Below are 20,338 nucleotides of genomic sequence, written 5' to 3'. Positions count from 1 at the left end.
TGTTTTGCCTGGCATGTAGGCCAGTGTGTAGGGAATAAAGCTTTGGGAGGTGAAAGAAGGCAAATTAGAATGAATAAGTGGAAGCTATCTAGAGGTAGAGTTTAATAAGAAGAACATATGGACAAAAACATGTGTACAGTGATTAAACAGGAAATTTTGAAGTAATGAACTTCCTGCCATTGAGGAAGTAAAGCAGAAGCCACATGACCATTTATAAGGAATATTGTAGAAAATATTAAACATTTGGGTAAAATTTATTTAACTGGGCAACCTTCCTATCCAAGAGGATGTCTGGGAATGTTGGGGAGCACTGTGAGTTTACCTGAAGTAAGTTAGGGAGGTAGATAGGGAGGAATATGGCACATAATCCTCTGAAATTGGTCTTTATCCCAACATGATGGCTCCCGAGAAGCTGGTCCTGGTGCCTTACCACAGATGCTGGGGAATCTTTCCCTTGCCCTGTTTTGGTGTCAGGCTTTTGAAAACAGTGTTATGAGTGTCTTCTTTATTTTCTTAACTCCTTATCCAACAGAGATAACTATTATTTACAATTTGGAATATTTCCTTTCAGAATCCCTGGCAGGATTCAGAGAGAAGCATCTTCCTGTAAGCCTAAGGAATCTTTCCCATTCTCTGAACTTGATTCCCTTTGGAGCATGAGGCTACCCAGGCCCACCTGGTGCTTTCTCACTGTGTTTCTTATCCTCTCGTGAGCATGCAAGCACAAGTCACCCATTTTCTGATTTCTGCAGGAGGTTCTTCTTCCTACTTCTTGCCATCCCTCCTGTCTTTGGTCTCTCCCCCTTCCCCATCACTTTTTCCCCTATAGCTTTTTAAAGAAACATTTTTATACTTCTCATTGAAATTCCCTTTTCTATAATGAACCAACCTTCTTTACGCTGTTAACCTCTTCACAGAAGTCTATGTCCTTGTCAATTATACCTCAATGAAGCTGGGAAGAAAAAAAGTCCATGCCCTGTTCTCACCATCTTTCTTAAAGTCACAGAATCCTTTCTTCAAACAAAATATTTCACAGACTCTTGATAGGTAGAGCAGATGAAAGCACAGTAACAGGATGTAGGAGGAAGAGGAAGTTTCTGGTCCTGCTTGCTCAGCCCCCTCTGTGTCCCTGGCCTGGTCCCTCAGGGACTTCACTGGGAGTCAGTGTTCCACAGCCCTGCATTCAGAGAATCTACCTCTCCTTCATAACTGGGTACCTTGGTTCTCTTTACATGGGCACATGCTTCTTCTCCCACAGGGCTGCTCACAGCTGTCCTCACTACCTCGGCATCTCTGTTCTTCCCCTGCACGCAAAAACCTGGGTTGTAAGGCCTATTTCTTCCTTTTCTCACTAGAGTGCGAGAACACCTTGAGGGTAGAGACTGTCCTTTTATTTTTTTGTTCCCTTGTGTTTAGCATGTGGTGAGTGACTGAATGGTAGAATGGAAAAATAAAATGCCGAATTAATGACTTTTAAATAAATAATAGTTCTTAGAACAAAAAATTTTGCAATTTGTATGGAAACACAAAAGACCCCGAATAGCCAAAGCAATCTTGAGAACGAAAAAAGGAACTGGAGGAGTCAGGCTCCCTGACTTCAGACTATACTACAAAGCTACAGTTATCAAGACGGTATGGTACTGGCACAAAAACAGAAAGATCAATGGAACAGGATAGAAAGCCCAGAGATAAACCCATGCACATATGGACACCTTAGCTTTGATAAAGGTGGCAGGAATGTACAGTGGAGAAAGGACAGCCTCTTCAATAAGTGGTGCTGGGAAAACTGGACAGGTACATGTAAAAGTATGAGATTAGATCATTCCCTAACACCATACACAAAAATAAGCTCAAAATGGATTAAAGACCTAAATATAAGGCCAGAAACTATCAAACTCTTAGAGGAAAACATAGGCAGAACCCTCTATGACATAAATCACAGCAAGATCCTTTCTGACCCACCTCCTAGAGTAATGGAAATAAAAACAAAAATAAACAAATGGGACCTAATGAAACTTCAAAGCTTTTGCACAGCAAAGGAAACCATAAACAAGACCAAAAGACAACCCTCAGAATGGGAGAAAATATTTGCAAATGAAGTAACCGACAAAGGATTAATCTCCAAAATTTACAAGCAGCTCATGCAGCTCAATAACAAAAAAACAAACAACCCAATCCAAAAATGGGCAGAAGACCTAAATAGACATTTCTCCAAAGAAGATATACAGACTGCCAACAAACACATGAAAGAATGCTCAACATCATTACTCATTAGAGAAATGCAAATCAAAACTACAATGAGATATCATCTCACACCAGTCAGAATGGCCATCATCAAAAAATCTAGAAACAATAAATGCTGGAGAGGGTGTGGAGAAAAGGGAACACTCTTGCACTGCTGGTGGGAATGTGAATTGGTTCAGCCACTATGGAGAACAGTATGGAGGTTCCTTAAAAAGCTACAAATAGAACTACCATATGACCCAGCAATCCCACTACTGGGCATATACCCTGAGAAAACTGAAATTCAAAAAGAGTCATGTACCAAAATGTTCATTGCAGCTCTATTTACAATAGCCCGGAGATGGAAACAACCTAAGTGCCCATCTTCGGATGAATGGATAAAGAAGATGTGGCACATATATACAATGGAATATTACTCAGCCATAAAAAGAAACGAAATTGAGCTATTTGTAATGAGGTGGATAGACCTAGAGTCTGTCATACAGAGTGAAGTAAGTCAGAAAGAAAAAGACAAATACCGTATGCTAACACATATATATGGAATTTAAGAAAAAAAAATGTCATGAAGAACCTAGGGGTAAGGCAGGAATAAAGACGCAGACCTCCTAGAGAACGGACTTGAGGTTATGGGGAGGGGGAAGGGTGAGCTGTGACAGGGCGAGAGAGAGTCACTAACAAACGTAGTAAGGTAGATAGCTAGTGGGAAGCAGCCGCATAGCACAGGGATATTGGCTCGGTGCTTTGTGACAGCCTGAGGGGTGGGATAGGGAGGGTGGGAGGGAGGGAGACGCAAGAGGGAAGAGATATGGGAACATATGTATATGTATAACTGATTCACTTTGTTATAAAGCAGAAACTAACACACCATTGTAAAGCAATTATACTCCAATAAAGATGTTAAAAATAAATAAATAAATAAATAAATAAATAAATAATAGTTCTTATAGGTGAACCCAGGAACTTGTATTGCAGTAAGCACAATAAAGGAAACCTATTGAACCTGAAATCAAGTGGGAATTTCTTCACTGGTTTTATATGGCCAGTTCATCAGGGAATGGCAAGTTGTTATATCCAGATACACTTTAAAGAAATGACTGCTGTGTCTAAAAGGATTAACTATTGTACTATGGTAATCTGCCTCAGGTGCCTACTTTGCCACTGTTACTAAGTGTTGAGAAACTTTTACCCTTTGGACTCCTCTTTTCTAGTGCAATGAAGACCATTCCCCGTGTGGTAACATTCTTTCTTCTCATGGGGCATAAAATGTGCAATTACGTTTTTAGCTTTGTTGGTTAAAATAATATTCAGTATTGTGACCCTGAGATTAAACCCCAGTTACTTTGGATTAGAATGTCTCCAGACAGCCCCAGTTACCTATTTGAATATATCTGTTTGCATTATTTTTTTAGACTGATAAATCCTATCAAGACTTAGAGTAACTTTATTTTCAACTTTTGGTGGCTCCTAGCCTAACTCTGCAAGTCTTGATAACAGTCGTGTATGGAGACAGTTGCATTGTTGCTGCCAACTCTTTTCTCCTTGACTGGTTGTTCCAAAATTTAAAAGAAGGGCATCGTGGTTATGGAAATAGATCACAAACATAGATCCTTAGTTGTTTTATCTTAGATAATCTGCTGAGGTGTTTTTATGAGTTTCTCATGGCTATATGCCTGCACATAAATACTTAAAATAGTGTCCTCTCACTTGAGTATTTGAATGCAGACAGTACTCACTTGCAGAGTAGTTAAGAGTGCTTGCTTTGCATAGAAACAGATTGGTTTTGACCCTTCTTCCAGTACTGCTGTTTTAAGAGGGGTATCAATATACATTTAGAAATTAAAAAATCAGATGTATATTTAAGAATACTTTTTCATAAAAGAAAATTTTGATTGAAGACTTAGATATTACTATGAGTATTTTGATATAGGTTAAATATCAATTTGCAGGAAGGATATAAGGAATAAGAGAAATGAACATGGAGAAGAAGCAACATTTCCTCTTTATCTGCTACTTATAGGGAACTGAGTTTTTCTTGATGGATCCATTAATTTACTGCTCTTCTATTAGACTGTGATTTTGTTCACAAGACTCAGGAAAACAAGAGCTGTGAAATATTAAATTGTGTTTCTACTTTGAAGACATTCAATATATTATAATCTGTGTCAGTTTCTGTGTTGTTTTAATCAAGAAATGTTTGCTCCAATGTTTATTACACAATCAAAGCTCAGGTTTGATTTATGTTCTGAAATGTAGGATTCAAGGACTCAGGAGATCCTGGGTGCTCATCCCAGCTCCAGCACTAAATCCACAAAGTGTGGAACTTTGGACCTCGACCATTGCACGTCTTCTTGAATATCAATTTTCTCATCTGTGAGATAATGATATTATATCATCTTTATGCGTTTTCTATGATGCTGTGAATTTTAAGATTCTGTACAAATTATTTCTTTCATTTGGTGCTTGGCGGAAAAGAAGAAAAGGTTTCATTATGTTTTCTTTATTACTCAAGTTAATGCTGTAGACAAGGATACATCTCTGTTTTAATTTAGAAATGCGTTTCAAGAAAATATGAATGATTATATTGAATTAACTTTACATTCAATTTTCATTTTAATATATGTGCTGCCGAAGTGAGCACTCAATTTTCATTTTACTTGACATTTCAAGGCTATCTAAAATGGAAACATGGACATTTATAGTATTTTAAAATTTCTTAAGGTATTATTCTTATCAGCATTCATATGTTGAAGGATAAGGCTTTAAAAAATATGTCTGTGCTGGGTACATTTCTAAAGAAAAAATTTTCAGGCCTTATTTCAGGCTTATGAACCTGAGCAAAGTTTACTAAACAAGAAGAACAGGATGTAAGAAAGGAATGTTTAGAACAAGAACACTCTGAGAAATTGCATTAAAACTTTTGATACTTTATTTGGTCACAGAGTGTAGCATCAATATTCCATAGCTGGGGCATGATTTTTGGCTTATAGTTCTGGTCTACCCTAGCATTTTAAAGCCAAATTCAATAAAAGCATGAAATAATATTTTAAATAAATTATTTAAACATCTCTATTTTGAAATTTCCTCTTAATTTTCTGGGGTTCTGCTTACTCCCTAAAATCAGTCTTGGACTGTTCTTTCATGACCTGGTCTAGTGTTGATAAAGTCAGCAGAACGCTTTCCCTGGGTTGTTGTATATTGGCTATACTGTTTTCAAATATGTTATACAACTAACTATATAATGGTGACCTTGATGAAGTACATATAAATGCTAATCATGATTATTATTGCTGTTATAGTATGGTTGGTGGTGATATTAACTTTTTTTGTTTTTGACGCTAATATTTTTTAGCCTATGGGAATGCTTCTACATTGCTAAAGAACCTTACAGTTTTGTACTCAGTAAGGATTCTCTCCACACCTTTAGGGATTGTTGCATCCACTGTCATCAACCATCACTTTGGAATACATTTCAAAAATCTACCCCCAGCTCTATTGCCAGCCAGCTGAATTGCATCCAGAGACTTGATGGGCATTAGCAGAACCTCAGACGGGGTGTGTCATATTGGAATCTCCTTCTATACCAGTACTCAGCTTCTGCTGACAGCTAGTGGCACCACTTTTCTTTTATCTTCTTAGACTAGGGATCGGCAGCCTCTGGCCTTTGGGCCAAGTCTGACCTGCTGCTTGTTTTATTTATTTATTTATTTATTTATTTATTTATTTATTTAATTTTTTGGCTGCGTTGGGTCTTCGTTTCTGTGCGAGGGCTTTCTCTAGCTGCGGCAAGCGGGGGGCCACTCTTCATTACCGTGCGCGGGCCTCTCACTGTTGCGGCCTCTCTTGTTGCGGAGCACAGGCTCCAGACGCGCAGGCTCAGTAGCTGTGGCTCACGGGCCTAGTTGCTCCGTGGCATGTGGGATCTTCCCAGACCAGGGCTCGAACCCGTGTCCCGTGCATTAGCAGGCAGATTCTCAACTACTGCGCCACCAGGGAAGCCCTTGCTGCTTGTTTTTAAAAAAGTTTTATTGGAACAGAGATGTACCCATTTGTTTAAGTATTGTGTCTATCTACTTTTGCTCTAAGGTGGCAGAGTTAAGCAGTTACAACAGAGACCTGTGATCACCAAAGCCTGAAGTAATTTACTCTCTGGCTTTTTTTAGAAAATGTCTGTTAATCCCTGCCTCAGACTCAAAACCTTGACATCACCTTTGATTCATCCTTGGGGTTTCTCAAGTATATTCCAGCAGGAGAACTCATCTCCTTTTAACTTTTTTTTTTTTTTAATCCTCCACATGTGTTCAGGTCCTCACACCCTTTTGCCTAGGGTATTAAATGAATTTCCCCAACCACTGGCTTCTTTCCCCGTGTATTTCATTTTGCACCTTGCCACCAGGGTCCTGTTCTCAAAGTTTGGCTTTACTCTGTGTCCACTCTGCCACCAAAATTTAAATTTTCCCCACTGCCCACTACATTGGAGCCTGTCCAGCCTTTTTTGTAAGGCTCCTTCCACAATATGAGCCCTATGTCTCCCTTATATAGAAATTCTTTCTATAATGAAATGCTTTCCCCTAACTTCCTCCCTTCTTGCCCTTGTCCGTGGTGTAACAACTGCCTGGAGCTTTTCCTGCCTCCATTTCACCCTCTCCAACTCCTGTCTCCCCTTAAAATCCTCTCAACTTTTTTCATAAAGCTTTTTACTGTATTTTTCTGTGAGCATATTCTTTGTCCCTCCATGATGTGTTGCCTGTACATCTTTCTGTCACGTTAGGGCATTTTACTTGATGCTGTGTTGTTTATGTTCTTTTACATCTCGTCTTATCCGTTATGAACCAGAAGCTCGTTGAGTGTAAAGTGCCTATCTTCCTCTTACTGTGGTCCCTTAAACACTCACTATCATGTCTTAGACGTGCTTAATAATTAAGTAATTGAATCACATTACTGGAAGCCAGCTTTCTTTTTTTTTTTAAATAAATTTATTTTATTTTTATTTATTTTTTGCTGCATTGGGTCTTTGTTGTTGCGTGTGGGCTTTCTCTAGTTGCGGCGAGCAGGGGCTACTCTTCGTTTCAGGTCGGTGCGCGGGCTTCTTACTGCGGTGGCTTCTCTTGTTGAGGAGCACGGGCTCTAGGCATGCAGGCTTCAGTTGTTGTGACTTGCGGGCTCAGTAGTTGTGGCTTGCGGGCTCTAGAGTGCATGCCCAGTAGTTGTGGTACACAGGCTTAGCTGTTCCGCGGCATGTGGGATCTTCCTGGACCAGGGCTCGAACCCGTGTCCCCTGCATTGGCAGGGAGATTCTTAACTACTGCGCCACCAGGGAAACCCTGGAAGCCAGCTTTTTAATTTGGATTTAATAATTGGTGACCTCACAGACCCTTGAACATTTGGCAGTGATTCTAGGTGCATAGCTAAAGTTTGGGAAGAAACCAGATGTTATTTCCTTGTACATGTTATTAATGTAAATGGAAAGATTTTTTTGTTTGATAAGGTATTTCACATTTACTACAAGAAAACTATTTGTGTGCAATGGTGTGCTTGGTACTGATTAAAAAAAAAAAAAAAAAAAAGTAAAACCAAGTGGCAGAGCCAGGCAGTAATTCTCTTGGATATGTTAAGCAATCTACCAACGTCAGATTTTCTTGATTCTATTAACAAGCTTTTTCAGGATTCCAAATGGAAAAGTTATACCAGAGTACTTTAAGAAGTTACGGAAGCGAAATGCTTATGGATGCTGTTAAACTAGCATTTTGTCCTCTGCCCGTTCGTTCATTTAATCATTCTCTGCAGACTTCCCAGGGGTTTTGGTGTGGCTGTTGATCACCCATAGCTAGTTCTGTTAACCATCCCCTGCCACCTTTTTTAGGCTTTCGGTTCTGAATTTGTAGCCTGGAAAAAGTTGACAGAAACAAAAAAGGGTGTCAGATATAGAGACTTTTCACTTCATGGTGGTGTAGTCTAAAAGTTACAAGTCTGGAAACTGGACTGCTGATTCCCTTAGCTTTCTCAGTTGGTTTCAGAAACCTAGACATTGCCCGGGGTGGGGGGCTCAGAAACACATTTGGTGTACAAAACACAATACCCGAGCAACCAGGGGAAAAAAGGAAACAAAGCATCACACGTCCCAAACCCACATACTTGAAGAAGAATTGAAGACTTAAAATTTTAATATAAATGGGTAAAGAATATGAATAGTTTCTAGGAGAAGTTGTTAGCTCTGCTTGGTTTACCACTGTCTTCTAGCACAGAATCAATGTTTGCTGTATGCATGTGTGCCCAGACAAATGATTAACACCCACATAAAATATATCCCAACTTCCTCCTAAGTAAAGAAATGCCTAATATAAAATAACCAGACATGTATACCTTTGAACCAACGTTTCTACTTCTTAGAATTTATGTTAGGGAAATTTAGCATAGATTTCGCATCTAGGTTTTTATAATCCAGAAATACTGTCTCAAATATTCAAAGATTATCTATCCATCCACATGTATTTGTACGTGTATGTGTGTGCATATGTCTATATGCATGTGTATTGCGAAAAAATTTGTAATAGTGAAAAATTGGAAATAACCTAAATGCCTATCAGAACACAAATAGTTAAGCTATAGTATACCCACATTGTAACCTTTATAAAGGATGAGGTTCCACTGCTGGGTGTATATCTAGGATATATAAATACTAATTCAAAGAGATATGTGCATCCCCAATGCTCTTAGCAGCATTGTTTGCAATTGCCAATATAAGGAAGCAACCTGAGTGTCCCTGAGCAACTGAATGGATAAAGAAGATGTGGTGTATAGACACACACACACACACACACACACACACACACAATGGAATACTACTCAGCCATAAAAAAGAACAAATTTGTGCCATTTGTAACAATAGGGATGGACATGGAAGGTCTTATGCTCAGTGAAATAAGTCAGAGAAAGACAAACACTGTGTGACATCACTTACATGTGGAATCTGAAAAATACAACAAACTAGTGAACTTAACAAAAAATAACATACATAAAACAAGTGGTTACCAGTGGGGAGAAGGAAGGGGTTCGGGCAAGATAGGGGTAAGGGGTTAAGAGGTACAAACTACTATGTATAAAGTAAATAAGCTATAAGCTATTGGGGATATATTGTATAACATGGGGAATATAGCCAGTATTTTATAATAACTATAAATGGTGTATAACCTTTAAAAATTGTGAATCACTATGTTGTACACCTGTAACTTCAATAATACTTCAACTAAACTTCAATTGAAAAAATAAAATACAAAAAAAAAGGGGTGAGGCTGATCTTAAAGAAACAAAAGGAAAGATACACAAGGTGTATTGGATGGAAGTTGTAAAACAAAATATTGTTTCATCTTTGTGTATTTATAGTGAACAGAGGTCTAGTTACACATCATACCTGCATATGAGAGGGATTGTCTGGACATAAGCATAAACTATAAGTTGTAGACAGTCTCTGAGGAACAGAAGTGAGGAGATGTGTGAATTCTCAGGATAGAGGGAGTATTATACCTTCTATTTCTTACTTTTCTGTTCAGTTTTTTCAATGTATATTTTACTTTTATACTAGACAAAAGACTGGGAAATCATGTATTATGTTTTAATATTAATATTTAAAATAATGAATGATTTAAAATAATTGAATGGCTAATGTCTATCTGGAAAATGTGGTTTTCAAGAACGATTTATATCCTTGAATATTCTATATAAGTAAAATTTTTTGTCTTATAATGAGGCTGTAATGAAAGACATTATCAGATTGGACTGCCATTGTGTTGTTTATGGTGTGTTAAATAGACACATAGTTCAGAAGTCTTATTATAATGCATGTTTTTGAAGCAGTTGTAAGAAAATCCTGTTTGATGCTAGATGGTCATGTTATGTTTTAGGGAACTTACGTGCACTAACATCAGTTTCCAAGGGTACGCCTGTGAGGAAAAGAATTAACACTGTTTTCTCTTCAATCTTTTAGAAAAGCTCAAGAGGAGAACAAGAAAGTAGTGCTTGCTGGATGTGTTCCTCAAGCGCAGCCTCGCCAGGACTACCTTAAAGGGCTGAGCATCATAGGGGTAAGCTTGCACCTGATAGGAAAAAAGACAGTCCTACATTGTTAAAACTTGTCATGGCTCCACATTTTATTTTCTATGTCTAGGTTATTTACAAGCTAGGTTACACTTCTGGCTGTCCTTAACATACTTTCCCTGTTGCCACGGAAACTTTGTCACGTCTGTGTAACATCTGAACCTACTGCGAAAACATGTTCTAGTTTCTCTCATTTAAAAAGAAAAAATTACACAATAAAAAGCCATAGTATGGAATTTAAGGTCGTTAATTATAACCTGGTCTTTATCTGTGTGTCCAGCACTATCTCTTGCCATATCATACTATATAGGTGTCTTTTTTGGAATGTCCCACTTCCATCTTACTCATCCCCCAAGACGTGGCTTCACCATTACCCCTTCTCTCAGCCTGACCTGACTGCTCTGCGCAGGCCTCGATAATCCTGTCTCTGGGTTCCTTTCACTTACTATGCAGTTACCTTTCATTTGATCTCTCAGCATTTCACAGAGTTGTATTTTTGGGGTTAACTTATGTGGTTTTTTGAATACAGCCCACCTCTCTTTTTGAATTATTAGCTCCACGCTGACAGCTTTTCAGTCTTTTTTTAAACGCCCACCACGTTTCTCCAGCCTTTGCCAAGGTGCCTGAAATACAGTAGGCATCCTTTCAATCAGTGTTTGGTGACTGACTGAATGAAAGAAGCTTCCTTTTGTACTTCTGTTGTTGGTGTGCTTCTTTCCCTGTTGGGCAGTAAGTTCTGTGAAGTCAGGGGATGACTACTTCCTATAATATCTTTCTTATTCTTTGTGGACATCACTGTTCACAAATGCCCAGAGGGAGTTAGCATTCAGACAGTACTTGTTGACCAAATGGTGGTGTTTCATCCTTCCCACCATTCTGTTATAGCTGTACTCACTGTGGTTAGTAATGATCTTCTTTTAAAGAGGCTCTATTAATTTAAAAATATATATAAAAATATTGTATGCTCATAGAAAAAATTGTATGAAAAATTGGCATCTGGATTGAGACTTATTGGAGTTTTTTCCTTATTTGATGTACTATTGATAGGTTCTTTTTTTAATATAATTATAATTACCTCTGGAAGGTTTGCTGTATTTTTTTTTTGTTTTAGAAGATGTTGGGGGTAGGAGTTTATTAATTAATTAATTAATTAATTAATTTTTGCTGTGTTAGGTCTTCGTTTCTGTGCGAGGGCTTTCTCTAGTTGTGGCAAGCGGGGGCCAGTCTTAATCGCGGTGCGCAGGCCTCTCGCTGTGGCGGCCTCTCTTGTTGCGGAGCACAGGCTCCAGACGCGCAGGCTCAGTAGTTGTGGCTCACGGGCCTAGTTGCTCCACGGCATGTGGGATCCTCCCAGACCAGGGCTGGAACCCGTGTCCCCTGCATTAGCAGGCAGACTCTCAACCACTGCACCACCAGGGAAGCCCAATTGATAGGTTCTTATACTGTATTCTCAGTGTAGTGAACTTGTTTTCTGCTGTGAAGTCCTTGCCCCATTGGCAAATTTAATAATCTTTGAACAAACATTCTCATGTTAAACAAACAGAACCTGAATGTTTGGGAACTTTAGTTTGTTTTCACCACTTGTCTGTTTACATTTTGATTTCTCTTGGTTTAAGGAATGAACTGAATATGGACTCCTGAGTTATCTTTTCATGTGAGACTAACTTTCTCCATAAACATAATCCTGCTGTGTTAGGGAAATAGAAAACTAGTTAGAATTCTGTTTTAGAGATAAAGCGTGGTAAAAGCTTAGAATTCATCTTTGAATTCATCTCAAGGAATTAAGTTCCCAGAATAGTAGAATTTCTGTAGTATGGCAGAAGTCTCTTCTCTGTGTACATTATGGTAACATTTCCCTGAACTCCACTGTGTATTGTGAAGAGCTTAGTGTATGTGAGTATATTGGGGAGATTCTCAAGATGGTGGGAGAGAGGATGCCCAGCGCTGGTGATACGGAACACTATTTTCAGGGATGATGTAAACTCGTGCGTATGGCAAATAAACATTTTTTTCCCCATTTAATCTAGCATGCTTTCTGTTTTGTCTCATTTTATTACCCTTAAAATTTTTTATATTTATTTAGCTTCTTTATAATTGGAGAAACAATACATGTTTGAAAAAGTGAATAGAAAGAAAATTCATAATCCTCTCACCCTAACACAATAATTCTCCCCTTCAGACTTTTAACCTCTGCATATTTTACTTAATTGTAATCTCAAAACTATTTTGTGTCCTTATTTTTCCATGAGATTTTATTCCATGAGCTCTTTAACCATTTTAAGTCCTGTGTTAATTTTCTGCTGAAGGGTATACCATAAGTTACTTAACTGTTCTTAATTGTTGGATATAAGTAGTTTTCTAATTTTTAGGAAATGTACATCATACAATAATGCTCATAAAGGGCTTTTTAAATTTAAGATCAGTATATTGTGAAAAGTTTCCAAAAGTCGAATTGCACTAACAACAACATTTCGGGGTTGTAGTTTAATTATATCTTCAGCATTTGGTATTATTACTAAAGTATAAGATTGTTCTTTGTCAACATCATTTTATAGAGCATTTTTATCTGTGGCAACTATATGACATCTATAACTGACACTTTATATATAAAAATTATGTACAGGAGAACTGAAAATTTTGAAGAAAATTTGGAGAAGGAAACCAATATTATTTATAATTGGCATTTCGAGAGATCTATTTCTGAATATAATTGTTGAACTGCTACAAAATCAGAAACCTTCTGAAACATAGTGAGTTATAGTCAAGTAAAGAAATGAATTAGAGGCTTCCCTGGTGGCACAGTGGTTAAGAATCTACCTGCCAATGCAGGGGACATGGGTTCGAGCCCTGGTCTGGGAAGATCCCACATGCCACAGAGCAGCTAAGCCTGTGAGCCACAACTACTGAGCCTGCGCTCTAGAGCCTGCGAGCGACAACTGCTGAACCTGTGTGCTACAACTACTGAAGCCCGCGCGCCTAAAGCCTGTGCTCTGCAACAAGAGAAGCCACCACAATGAGAAACCCACACACCGCAATGAAGAGTAGCCCCTGCTGCAACTAGAGAAAACCCTTGCGCAGCAATGAACATCCAACACAGCCAAAAATAAATAAATTTATTTTTAAAAAAAGAAATACATTGGTTTACACAAAGGAAAAACAATTCTGAAGTGTAAAACAATTCTGAAGGTGTTTAAATTCATTGACTTGGGAACCTGTTTTTAGGAGGATGTTTAGAATTGTATTGCACAGTTGATTTACAGGCTGTGTGAAAACTGTTATTCCTTCACAGAATTTTCCTCACAGAGTTTCTGTGATGGGAGAGCGTTAATAGAAGTCGAAGGAAGACCAGCTGTAACTGTATTATGTGCTTTCACCTCCTGCTAGGATTTGTCTGTGTTGTACCACATACAGGGAGGATGGTCTGCTCTGTTGACCAAGTGATCGAAATAAAAGGCTGCCTTTAGATGGTGAGCAAGGTACTTATTGCACACTTGAGTTAAAAAGACAAGTCTGGGGCTTCCCTGGTGGCGCAGTGGTTGGGAGTCCGCCTGCCGATGGAGGGGGCGCGGGTTCGTGCCCCGGTCTGGGAGGATCCCGCGTGTCGTGGGGCAGCTGGGCCCGTGGGCCATGGCCGCTGAGCCTGTGCGTCCAGAGCCTGTGCTCCACAACGGGAGAGGCCGCGGCAGTGAGAGGCCCGCGTACCGCAAAAAAAAAAAGACAAGTCTGTCCCATGTTTGCAGGTGCTCCTGGAGTAAGCATTTAAGAAGATGTTTAATAAGGAAGAATGATATTTGTTACCATCATAACGTTAATTTCCACCCATATCAACCTTTAGAAATGGGACAGTTAATTTGTTTCCATAATCAGAGAGAGCAGTGTGGTGAGGGCACTTAGTAATTGGTGATTTGACTCCTGGGCTTTATATTATCATCTGTCGTAATGTCTCCTGAATCTAGTTGTGATTAATATTATCTGTGTGGTGGAACGGAGAAAGAAAATAACAGAATATCAACCAGAAGTAATACGTATCAACCTCTGGGTCCAGAAGAACTGGCTTTGGTGGCAGTAATCTGTAGGCTTCTCCCATCCGGGTTTTTTTTTATAGCAGGAGAGGAGAAAGAACAGATTTGAAAACGTATATGTGTTGGATAGAAAGACCTTTTTTTAACCAAAACTTTTTCCCTAGCATGATTAAATGAAGTTTATATCTAGAATATAAATTTATAAAAACATGAATTTATAGGTAATCAGTGCAGAATCAAGATCTTTTTCATTTTTATGGGATCTTGAAACATTTTACCTTACAGTGAAAATTTTCATTTCTCTCTTTTTTTCAAATAAAATTCATTCATTCATTCATTCATTTATTTTTGGCTGCGTTGGGTATTCATTACTGTGTGCAGGCTTTCTCTAGTTGCGGCTTGCGGGCTCTAGAGCACAGGGTCAGTAGTTGTGGTACACGGGCTTAGGTGCTCCACGGCATGTGGGATCTTCCCAGACCAGGGCTCAAATCCGTGTCCCCTATATTGGCAGGTGGATTCTTAACCACTGCACCACCAGGGAAGTCCCTTCATTTCTCTTTTGACAAATGCTTATGGTTAACTGTTCACCTTGGAATCAGTTTTCATGCAATGTCACTTTTTTTTTTTTTTAAATCACTGCTCTTATTTGTTTACATTGGTTACTCTGTGTCTAGCTGTAGGTAGTTCCAAGATGTTGTGACTATACCTATTGAATGCTACTTTTCTTCTCTTTAGTTTGTTTTTTGGCAGGAAAGTTTCTTTTAGCATAGTCAACCAGAAAGGATGTTCTATTTTAAAGTCTGGTAGCAAAAAAGAATAATAGACTTCAGAGCTCAGAAAGCCAGGCTTTAAATCCCAGGGCTGCCACATTATTGTTTTTTTCTATCCAGCTAGTACTTACTGAGTGCCTACTAAGTGCTAGCTACTGTTCTAGGTGCTAGGAATGCAGCGGTATATAAAATCACCAAAGATCCCTGTCCCCATAGAGCTTGCATTCTAGTTCTTGGGGAGAGAAATCTGATTTGAGCCTAGAACATCTTCAACCTTCTGGAGAGTGTGGTGGGATGGGTCCCTAGATGATGGGGAGATTGATTAGTTGGGAATTTCTCTGTAAGGTTCAGATGGAAATACACTTTGTGTCCATCAGCTGGGAGTTGTGTTAGGAATAGATGGCTGAAATAGTATTTGTTTGCTTGAGTTCTGCTTAAGGTAGTGTTATTTCTCAGTTCTTATAGTAGTCATTATTGCTAGGCATGACATTCATTAGGAAGGTTGGTTTTTATTCTGTTACAGGAAAGCATGTTTACAGAATTGTACATTTTGTGTAGGTTTTCTGAGCTAATAAAGACTGTCTGAAATTGGTCTTGGCATTGATTCACTAGGCTTATCTTTGTATAATATCTCTAGCAATCCTAAATAAACGGTGAATTAATAAACAGGTTGTAACATTTAAAAACATTTTTAAAACATGTAATTCAAAGCAGAATACAGTTAGATGCTGAAAATTTGTATATGACAGAACTTCCTGATGTGCCAGCTGTGAGCCCTGCAGGCAGATGCATATTTCCTTTGGACAGCTGAACAAAAATGTGGTTTAACGCAGGTGTCCACTTATCTCAGAGACTCTTACCAGGTTGATCTGCAGTGGTTTAAACATCTTTTCAGGCAGGCTGCTCTAATCCTGAAAAGTCAGACAGCATGATGACTCTTTCATACGTGAATGTTAATTTTGAAAATTATGTGTATAAATAAAGCAGCATTTGAAAGAGGATACGTTTTAGAACATTTCTATCATATTACTGTATTCCAGAAGGTAAATAAATTCATGAAATGGAATAATGTCACGGTAATGGTGGCATCGATATTGAGGGCAAAATTTTAGAAACTGTCCTCCTATTTGTCTCTACTTCATGTCTTCTGATATTTCTTCTTGTCATATTCCATTTTTTTTACCTTTAATTATCAAAATGGCAGTATTGTAACAGAATGACATGTAGATTTAAAAGCCCATTCATTTTTTTACCTTCCTAGATCTGTTGTTTTTACTTTTTCATGGCTTCCTCTAATTTTATCTATATGTGTATACATTTTTCACCTACTGAATTATAAAAAGGTAGTCTAGCATACTAGGAAGAGCATGGATTTAGGAGCTAGGTTACACAGGTTCATATCCCTGCTCCACCACTTATTAGCTGTGTGACCTTGTACAAGTTACTTAACCTCTCTGTGCCTCAGTTTCTTCATCATAGAATGGAGCTAACAATAGAACCTAACTCCGAGTTTTGTAAGGGTTAAAGTATTTAATACACATGATGTGCTTAGCATGGTCCCTGGCACATAGTTAGTGCTCTGTATTAGCATTTTTTAAAAAATTTAATTATCTTACTAGTAGAGTTAACACTGAGCACAGCTGTGTGCCTGGAATGAAACTATTTGCTAGAGATACAGAGCTGAATAAAACTTGTCTGTCCTTAAAGACAGTAAAATCTGAGGAGAGCTGCAAATAATCATGATAAATATGCATAGGGATAAAGTCTGGTGGGCACACAGAGGTTGAAACCATTCTTGACCAGGGTTTCAAAGGATGAGTAGTGGTTTGATGAATGGAGAAAGAAGAGAGGGCTTTTGAGCAGAAGCAGTAACGTATCTAAGGAAAAGCATGTGTGCTTAAGGGTGCCTGGAAGGGAGAAGGAATAGCAAGAAGTGCACCCTGATTTGAGTGTAATTTGGAGGCGCTAATTTTAAGAGGTGTAGCTTGGAGTAGTGCAGATGAGTAATAAATAGGGTGGAAAGAAAGAGTTTACATTCAATGAAATGCTTAAGTCAGAATCAACATGACAGGGTGAAAGACTGAGGGAGGGTAGGGATAAGATAGTGTGAAAAGGTAAGTGTCAGAAGCAGTATAATCTAGTGGTTATTTCTATATGCCCTTTATTCATTATATGTTAATTATTTTCTTGTATGTTATTGATACTAATTTTTTGTTATTTTAAGTACAATTTATTGAAATATAATTAACATGTAATGAAATCACCTCTGATGAATTTCGTACAGAACATTTCCATGGCACCTGAAATTTCCCTTGTCTCCTTCTGTGGTCAGCTCCCCCAACTCCCACCCCCAGCAAACAGTAAACACAGTCCTCGGAAACCACTGTTCTGATTTCTGTCCCTATAGTTTTGCCTTTTTCAGAATGTCAAATAAATGGAATTATAGGCATACCTCAGAAATATTTTGGGTTTGGTTCCAGACCACTGCAATAAAGCAAACATCACAGTAAAGCAAGTCACATGATCTTTTTGCTTTTCAAGCGTATATAAAAGTTGTGTTTACACCATACTGTAGTCTCTTAAGTGTGCAATAGCATTATGTCTAAAAAATGTATTCATACCTTAATTTTATTTTATTTAAAAAAATATTTACTTGGCTGTGCTGGGTCTTAGTTGCAGCAGGTGGGATCTTCACTGGGGCATGCGGGATCTTTAGTTGCGGCACGCAGGATCTTTAGATGGGGGTGTGCGGGATCTAGTTCCCTGACCAGGGATCGAACCCGGGCCCCCTGCATTGGGAGCATGGAGTCTTAACCACTGGACCACCAGGGAAGTCCCCATACCTTCATTTTAAATAATGCTTTATTATTAAAAAATGCTAAGCATCATCTGAGCCTTCAGTGAGTCACAGTCTTTTGGGGGTTGGAGGCTCTTACCTTAGTGTTGATGGCTGCTGACCGATGAGGGTGGTGGTTACTGAAGAGGGGTGGCTGTGGCCGTTTCTTAAAATAAGAGAACACTGAAGTTTGCTGCATCGACTGACTCTTCCTTTCATGAACAGTTTCTCTGCAGCCTGCAGTACTATTTGATAGCATTTTACCCACAGTAGAACTTTCAAAATTGGAGTCAGTTCTGTCAAATCCTGCTTCTTTGTCAACTAAGTTTATGTAATAGTCTAAATCCTTTTTTGTCATTTCAGTAATCAGTTAAGTTTGCTGTCTTATGTGGGCGCCGTTCATGCTGCCCTAAATTAATTACAGTAGTGACATTAAAGACCACTTATCACACATCACCACAACAAATATAATAATGAAAAAGTTTGAAGTATTGTGAGCATCACCAAAATGTGACACAGAGACAGGAAGTGAGCAAATGCTGCAGGAAAAATGCTGCCAATAGACTCGCTCCATGCAGGGTTGCCACAAACCTTCAATTTATAAAAAACTCAGTATTTGGAAAGTGCTGTAAAGTGAAGTGCAATAGAATGAGGTATGCCTGTATATGTTACTTTGTTTCTTTTTTCACTTAGCATGATTTATTCAGTATTCATACATGTTGTGATTATTATTATTTTTTAACATCTTTATTGGGGTATAATTGCTTTACAATAGTATGTTAGTTTCTGCTTTACAACAAAGTGAATCAGTTATACATATACATATATCCCCATACCTCTTCCCTCTTACATCTCCCTCCCTCCCACCCTCTCTATCCCACCCTTCTAGCTGGTCACAAAGCACCGAGCTGATTTCCCTGTGCTATGTGACTGCTTCCCACTAGCTGTCTGTTTTACATTTTGTTGTGATTATTAATAGTTTGTTACTTTTTATTGTATGGAATTATTTCACTGTATGGATGGATCACAGTTTGTCTATACATTTAGCAAGTTGATGGAAAGTTGTGTTGTTTCCAGTTTGGGACTATGAAGAATAAAGCTGCTGTAAACATTCGTGCACAGGTCTTTGTGTGAATTATGTTTGCATTCTCTTGGGTGAATACCTAGGAATGGTATTGCTTGGTCATATGGTCAGCATCTGCTCAGCCTTTTAAAAATTGCCAGAGTGTTTTCCAAAACAGCTATACTATTTTGCATTTCCACCAGCAGTTCATTTGCTTCACATCTTGACCAAAGCTTGGTACTCCCAGGTTAATTTTAGCTGTTGTGCTAGGAATGAGTAGCATCTCATTGTGGTTTTAATTTGTTTTCTCTGTTGGCTAATGATGTTGAGCATATTTTCTGTGATTGTTTAATATCCATATATCTTTGATAAAGTTTTATCACCTTCCCCTCTTTTTTGGTGACCTTAAATTAGGAAACTGTTTCTTAGGTAGCCACATACAGCTATTTCTTAGGACACAGAAGAAAAGAAATTGATAAATTGGACTTCATCAAAATTAATTCCTTTGGCTCCCCCAAAGATACTGTTAAGATGAAAAGATAAGCCAGGGATTGGGAGAAAACATTTCCAAAACACATATCTCCTAAAGGGTTTATACCAGAATATCTAAAGGACTCCTACAACTCAACAGCAGGGAATCTATTTTAACTTGGGAAAATTTGTGTGTCTCTTTATCATTATTTTTCATTGCCTTTTAAAATTTTGATATATTAGAAACTTGGAATTTGAGGGAGAGGGGAATGAGTGGGTAGTTTCTCCTGTGGTTTCAAAACTTAAAATTTACGTTTCCAGGATCGAGGAACAGGTCTGATAAAGTATATATTTTTTCTTTTTCTTTTAGACCTTTTTTTAAATTATGGAAAGGATTTGTTCAGCTCTTCGCTCTGTCTGCAGTTTACTGTGGTGGACACTTACAAGCTCCACAAAGCCAGGGATTCTGTGTGCTATTATTTTACAGCTTTACTTTTTGTTGTTTTTGCGGTGTGCGGGCCTCTCACTGCTGTGGCCTCTCCCGCCGTGGAACACAGGCTCCGGACGCGCAGGCTCAGCGGCCATGGCTCACGGGCCCAGCCGCTCCGCAGCATGTGGGATCCTCCTGGACCGGGGCACAAACCCGTGTCCCCTGCATTGGCAGGCGGACTCTCAACCACTGTGCCACCAGGGAAGCCCAGCTTTACATATTTTACCTTAGTTTCTGTACTTACTACAGTGTCTGGCTCAGTAAATACTTATTGAGTGAATATTTGTTAAATATGAAGTATGCATTTATTTTTTTCCATATTGTTCTCAGTTCCAGCAGCATTTATTTTTA

At 38.6% G+C, this 20,338-nt stretch overlaps 1 protein-coding gene across 6 annotated transcripts in view; it reads left to right on the top strand.

Moving 5' to 3' along the window:
* The window catches only part of CDKAL1 (CDK5 regulatory subunit associated protein 1 like 1), a 654,793-nt gene that overhangs the window by 160,693 nt on the left and 473,762 nt on the right, over positions 1-20,338 (top strand). For all 6 annotated transcript variants that reach the window (XM_033434817.1, XM_033434820.2, XM_049716364.1 and 3 more), the window contains one exon: positions 10,226-10,322. In XM_033434817.1, coding sequence (XP_033290708.1) covers positions 10,226-10,322 — 97 coding nt within the window. The remainder of the gene's footprint in view (positions 1-10,225; positions 10,323-20,338) is intronic.

This window comes from Orcinus orca, chromosome 10, assembly GCF_937001465.1.
Source record: "Orcinus orca chromosome 10, mOrcOrc1.1, whole genome shotgun sequence".
NCBI classification, from domain to species: Eukaryota; Metazoa; Chordata; class Mammalia; order Artiodactyla; family Delphinidae; genus Orcinus; species Orcinus orca.
Note: the sequence above shows the minus strand (reverse complement) of the source record. Positions and strands in the feature narration are given on the sequence as shown.